At 38.3% G+C, this 7,150-nt stretch overlaps 1 protein-coding gene across 1 annotated transcript; it reads left to right on the top strand.

Moving 5' to 3' along the window:
- Nucleotides 1-1,685: 1,685 nt before the first annotated feature.
- LOC111335393 (SH3 and PX domain-containing protein 2B) lies at nucleotides 1,686-6,317 on the top strand. The gene is made up of 7 exons (XM_088749994.1): nucleotides 1,686-1,741; nucleotides 2,372-2,436; nucleotides 3,865-3,993; nucleotides 4,370-4,498; nucleotides 5,176-5,293; nucleotides 5,431-5,624; nucleotides 6,082-6,317. The coding sequence occupies exons 1-7, from the start codon at nucleotides 1,686-1,688 to the stop codon at nucleotides 6,315-6,317; spliced, it is 927 nt and encodes a 308-aa protein (XP_088606120.1).
- The last annotated feature ends 833 nt before the right edge of the window (nucleotides 6,318-7,150 follow it).

The raw sequence follows: 7,150 nt of genomic DNA on the forward strand, positions 1-7,150 counted from the left end.
TCGTAATAATTAAAGTGACCTTTTTAAAGAAAGCTATAGATGGAATTACGTCATTAGCGGGAACATGGTAACGTGAAAAACACGATAAAAGAATTCGTTGAATGAAAAGCGTCCGCCGATACCATGGAGGTTAATAAGAGCGCCGATTTGAAGGATAAATTCTTGTTCAAGAGTTCTGCAGCTTTCTGAACAGCAAAAGGGAAAATCTACTCTGATTTTGTAATACCCCTCCCCACTCCCCCACCGATGCAAAACCACAGTTTCTTCGGAAGCTCGCCCCCTCTTTTTATTTTGGGATAACTTGGGTTGACAGTAGAAGAGGGAAGAAATAACCATTGTTTAATGAGGATAGAAATTTTATGAAACACTTTCTTGATATTTCAATTCCAATGACCCCTCCTACTTGGATCTCTTTACAATTAAGAGTTCTTTTTACTAAAAAGACGCTAAAACTGTTTTGGCACCTGGGACAAGAGACACACAATGCTGCTGCTGCATGGACGTACAATTTAAAACAATTAGTACCAGGGAATTTTTTCCAGAGGATGCAACTTGAAGTATTTTTTCCGGTAGTTAGCGAAAGCTTTCTGTTTGGAGATGACCCATTTGAGGTTCACCAACTGGTATAAACTGACACGGTTTAAAAATCACGCAGAAAACAGTCGTTGGGTCAAGTCTCATGAAGATTTTTAACTGTATACGGAGAAGGATGAACTACGAAGCTTAAAAAAGACAGAAATTTTCTAGTGCATTGTTGTTTGGTTTCTTTCATGGTTGAACAAAAGAGCCCATATTTAATTTTTATCAATTATTTTTTAATATCTTTTGTGAACTGGAAGTCAAAAGTGAAAAATATTTCAATTGCGCTACACTCAGGACCTGACAGAGAACAGTGAAAACTCCTTGGAATTGACTCTAGATCTAGAAAGCTGTGTTTCCTCTTCCTCTTTCATCGGAATTATTGGAAATAATTCCCTAGTTTCCAGTGGGTTCGTTACCTATTGCGTGCCTTTTTGCGCCCAAAACAAAGGTAACTGCCTTTGGTGGTATACTCTCAAAGTGATCGATCGCAAACCTGTACGTCGACAGCAGCGTAAAACATGAGCAGATATTCCCCAGCAGTGGGGACGCCTCGGAGAGTGATAAGGGAAGTTTCTGTCGAAGGCTTTCAGCGAAAAAGACCCAGCAATCACGTTGTAAGTACATGATATTTTTACCATCTACTGTTATACCTTGCAAAGAACGGACAGCTAATATCATTCGTGTATTTTTTCTGGTTTAAAGGTCTATTCTATAAAGGTTTTATGGTCGGACGGCACCGTTAACATTATATATCGGAGATTCAGAAAAATTACGCAGCTTGAGGTAAGTAGAGTTGTACAATCGTATTCCTCTTTAGGATAGGAGCTGTTGCAAAAATTAATTGATGGTGTATTGTCTATTGCTGTTAATCTTAATCCCCAGTAGATACTTTCTACGACTCTTGGGCGTGAGTACTTGAAATTGTCTCTTTTATTTCTACTTTTGGTGTCATTTATGTTGTTCATCTAGACGATCTTTTAGATTTGGCATTGCTCGGCCCAACCCAAATATGTGGGGGACCTTTCATCATAGAGGGAGCGCCGTCTTCATAACGGTTAACCGGCTTGGAAAGCCGGAAACTTAAAACTTTGAACTCGTATAACATGACTAGAAATATGTTGAGAGGAGTTAATTCAGCTGCAAATGGTGTAGAGAAAGGGTAGTTTAAAAGACGCAATAAAGATTCAATCAAGACATTACAAGAGCTCACTTAAGATGCAAAGTTATCTATTTGTATTGTGATGCTCAATTAACAAAATTGAAAGCAGATTCTTTCCATTTAATCTAACTAAAGGTGTCTTTTATTCTTTTTTCTTAGAGCAACCTTTGAGCATCTTTTCCACTGAATAAACGCAGCAGAATCAAGATCCCGTCAGTCCAAGGTGCCATGGTCTCTGGAGGAAATTCACCAAAACAACTTTCTCAGTTGTAGTCATACAGATAAGAAGCTAGGGTTAGAGCTCTTGCGCTTCGATTACGAGAAAAAATTAGCAATCTTAAGACTGTGAAGGAAAACGTTTCCTTCAGTTTCATCGCTCACTCACGTGTGTTAGCTTATCGTTTGAACGTCACCTTTCGAAACTTTCTTTCAAGTTTAATTTCTGTGACTAGAGGCTAGTGTATGCTCATTAAAATAACCATCTTGCCTGAAGAAATCAAAACCCGTGGAACTAGTATCACAGCCCTGCCCAGAGAGTTGTTTAATACTAATCGCGAGAATATTCCAAAATTGTTGTTTACCACACACAATAAAGACTCTGAAACTCACAATCGCTGTTCAATATTTCAGGGAAAATGAGTTTCCTACCAACAACTGTTCATGCGAAGGTGGAGAGGATTCAAGAATTTGTCCTGGTGAGTAACATGGCAGGTTTAGCACAGTACAAGAGTCTACCTTGTAAGTTAATAAGAGGTTAATAAGAGTTAATAAGATTAATAAGGTTAATAAGAGTTAATAAGATTAATAAGGTTAATAAGAGTTAACTGAGAAAACTTAAGAATTTCGATTTTAGCACTCTAGGACCAATCTGTAAATGTAATACGTGTAGTTGACTTTAATTGTACATACACATACATTGTCATTTTTTATTCATATTCATCTACTGCAATGTCTTTCACTGAACAAAATGTTTAGACTCTTTTAATTATCAATATTAATCACCTACAATTTTACAATTATCATTCATACTCTGAACTTATATATTTTTTATCTATAAAGTTTTAAGTACTTCTAATAATTTACCTTTAATTATAATTAATTTATAGTCTACCGTTTTATACATGAGCCTCTGGCTCGGGCAATTGGGCAACCATGCCTCACGTTAGACAATAAACTTTGATTGATTGATTGATTGATTGATTGATTGATAGGAACATGTATTGCACTTTTTGGCGCTAAGAAACGGACTGTTCGGTTTTGGAAGGTTAGCTAGCTACAGTCTATTTTTATGTGATGGAATTTTCAACCGAATCCTTCAAGATCTCAATTTTTTTTTTTTTATGTGGACCCAAAATTTTTGTGAAACAGATGTCAATAAAGCCACCTGTACACGATATTACTCACCCTTAGTAATGTATTCATGGTCTAGGATTTGATCACACTACCCAAACACATATCCGGGTGTGAGCTGGTGACAAGTTTTTTTACTCCGCGCCCTGAGGATCTGGAAGTTTTCAAAAGGATCAAAAGAAAGTTAGTGCTTGCTTGACTCAATAAATCAATATCAAATGTACTCAGACAATATCAAACTTCTATTTTGAGCTCAGGTAATTTATCTGGCTGACAATGAATGAACGTGTGTGTGTGCATCTTGCAGAAAACCACCTCGAAAAAAAAGAGAGTCGAAATTTTCGATGAAATCATCTCTGTTAAGGAGGTTGTCATCGAAATTTCTCACAGGTGGGTTTATTAGAGAAGAGTAAGAGACTAAACTTTTTTTTTCACAATTTTAACGATGAATGACGCCAAAAAATAGTACAAGACTTCCAGTTTTTGGATAAAAAAAATCGCTTATATTCCAGGATTGATGCTCTTCATTAAAATGTCTTGCAATAATAAAAAGTAGGTATATGGCTCTTGTCATTAGGTTTTTCCAAATGACTTCCAAAGTTAGCCTGGCCAGCTGGTCCAAAATTGGAAAATTAAGAAGCGAAGGAATTAATAAATCCAATTCTTAAGGCGACGAAATCTTAGTTTTGGTGAGGATAGTATAGAATATTTCTACGGGAGCTTCAGTTGGTAATTCAGTAGCTCACCGTTTTGCGATGTTTTCGTTTCAATAGCAAATTCTATCGGGGAACCAGTGCTTTTGGAGCAGTTTGTTGCGTTGGAGAATTACCAGAAGAAATATCTCAGTGACATTGGCCTTACCAAAGGATACACAGTGGGTGTGATAAAAAAACACGAGAGCGGTGAGAGCCTGAAAGAACGCTAAGGGACCGGTCATTATTTTTTGCCTTGAGGGAGGGGAGGGAAGGTCGGAAGTTTTGTCACATTGATATTAACCTTATCCTCCCTAGCTAGGCTTCTGTAGTATTCTAATGATATTATTTGCAGTCAATTTTTTATAGTCCTCCCCTTTATACTGTGTTAGAGACAACTAATGCCCCCATTGTTTCTCTGAAACCATGTGATCTCCCCAATAATCCCCCGACCTCCCTCCCTGGTGACAAATATTGAGTGGCAAAATCAGCGCTCACTTTAGAGAAATAAATGGATCAAATTTTGGATGGCGTTCTTATGGGAATACAGTGAGCAAACCAACTTTTTCCCTTGGTTTTATGTCAGGCTGGTGGCATGCAGATTGTGAGGGTGAAATTGGTTGGGTACCAGCCTCCTTCATAAAGCCTTTATATGGCGGTAATGATGACGACGATGACGACGATATTGTCACAGAGATATTTGCCCCCGGTCAAGGTAAGAATCCAGTTACAGTTTTAGCCGCTGAGGTGAACACAGACAGACAGAAGAGACGCAAGACAGAAAAATTGGTGGAAGGAATAATTGAACCTATCTTTTAGTATGCGATTTTCCTCAAAAAAGATGTGATTCCAGAAAATTTTTCGATCTTGAAAATCCAGTAACAGACTAGTCTTGACAAACAGAAATTGCACTGACGGTGAATGTATGAAAATCATAGAAATAACAATGGAAAAAATGTGGATACTTGTGTTATTGATTCGTTTTTGTGTGAAAGGTAATGGTGAATTCTGTGCTCGAGTCAGGCCGCCCACCCGGTTTTATCAGAGATTTTACCAGTTTCCCTGGGATTAATGACCTATGGGTAATGTCTGACCTTCACCAAGGTTGGACGTTATTCCGTCACATATGTCTTGGCAGGTGTCTGATAATTATTTCCACTCCTGTAGAGAGAGCGTCTTTAATTACAGAGTAATAAAGATGACTGCAAATCAGGCTAAAAAAGAAATTGAATTTGGACCAGGAATATATTGCATTGACAATTTTTGCCACCGCGTCTCTGAACCTTGTTTGAGCGGCTTCAAATCAGTAGCTCTAAACATCTTTGTGAATGTGGGATGTAAATCCGGAGTAAATAAATAATTAACTTTTTTGTTTTGTTATTATTTTTACAGAAGAGATTTACATGACCACAAGTTCTTACCGGGCGAAGCACTGTGATGAAATCAATTTTGAAATCGGTGTGAATCTTTATGTGATCGAGAAAACTCTCGACGGATGGTGGAGGGTTAGGTAAGTCAGCCATGTGATATCCAACAAGAATACCGCTGCAAATTTTCCTTTTTTAAGGGAAACAGTCATGTGAATGGTTGGATTTTCATATCTGCCTTACCTCACACCTCACATGCTTGTGTCATCTAAAACTGTAGTATGAAAAATTGTTTCCTAGATATGGTAACAAAGAAGGTTGGGCGCCATCTGTTTATCTTAAGTCTTAAGAGGATTTCATCAGGTAACTCGGCAAAGAATTTAAGACGGATGGCAGCAGTGGGTCTTCAGCTGAGAGATGACGAAATGGATGACATCCGCGAAGGAGAGCTGCAAGGAAGAGCACAGCCTAATGGTAAGGATCGCAGGATCATTGGGGATTGAGTTCCCACTCTAGATCTTCATCTTCATCTTCATCGAGATCTACATCTTACATTTTGCATTCCAAGAGACATTCGTCAGATCAGAAGCTCTCCCTCCAACATACTGTGTCAGGTTCTATCAGCTTATTTTACTTTGAAAGTTGTGATCTTGACCCTAAGTACCTAATTTTTACTTGACGTAATGTGGTAAATGAATGTTAAGACAACGAATAAAACATGAACAATTACCCCGTAAGTTTAGAATCAAACAGGAAGGACCTTCATACAGGCGCTATGCCTATGGATCTACAGATGACGACTTGTTTTCAGTGATGAGAAACCACACGACTTACGAAAATTCCTCCAGTGACGATCTATCGGTGTTTAACACATCTGCATCTTAGGGCAGAAAGAGAAGAATACATTCAAAACGCATGCACTCGGTTGTAGTCAAGACCTCGATTAGCCACTCCAAAAGGCACAGAAGACAAGTCTATCAAGCGACTGCTAGCTACCAGGCCACAGAAAATGGTATGATTGATTCGTACGAGGGAGACATAGTGCAGGTGATACGGAAAAGTAAAGGTGGATGGTGGCTCGTGGAAATTCACGATGAACTAGGCTGGGTACCGTCCCATTTCCCTGAGCCGATCATGCGCTATGCTGAAAAAACTTGGGCTCGGTAATGAGAGTCAAATTATGGACACTCCTGGCGGAATTCCAAAGCCTTTAGGACTGATAAACAACATCGGAGTTCCAATAGTTTATCGATTGTTGTTTTACACGGAAAGGCTTAGATCCATTTAAAAAATACTAGACACAGATTTTAAAGCGTACTTATTCCAAATGAACTGGCTTCTAAACAATACTATTTTTAGAAAGAGGAACTCTGAAACAAAGGACGACACTCAAGGGTTCGCTTTGACCGAATTCATGCGTCATTAAATATTCTTTGTTTCACTTTCATCGAAGGGTGTGCAATCAGTTAGAATCTTAAGAGCGTCAGATAAATCCGAAGCATTGCTTTTTTGAAGAATTTTTTTTACATTAGACTTGCTCGCAACACATTATCACGAAGTATCTATCGATTATTTACGTAAGAACAAAATAATAAATATCGCCCAAAGTATTCCCACTCATTGTATCTGTCATTAACAGCTATTGTTGAACTGTATTCGAATATCCAAGAGACAACACGTATCTCAAGTGTTTTGCTGAAACCATTCTCCGAGAAGACGTGCCTGATATCATCGTGCACGTGTAAAACTATTTCTTTTTTGTTCATTCCTGATGCCTGGAAGATAACCGCAAGGCCCCTTTCTTCAGTAGACAGGGGTGAGAAAATGTAGATAGGAACGAGAGCTGTAAAATTTTTAGCACGAATACCGGTTGTTTGGAATGAACATCAAGAAAAGTCTTCGGCGTTTTCTTTTATTTGCCTTCTTTGAAAAGTGAGTTCTGGCATCGATGTCTTCTACCTACGATATACATACTGATCATGGACTTTTGTTTGACCGCT

Source organism: Stylophora pistillata, chromosome 1, assembly GCF_964205215.1.
Source record: "Stylophora pistillata chromosome 1, jaStyPist1.2, whole genome shotgun sequence".
Lineage (NCBI taxonomy): Eukaryota > Metazoa > Cnidaria > Anthozoa > Scleractinia > Pocilloporidae > Stylophora > Stylophora pistillata.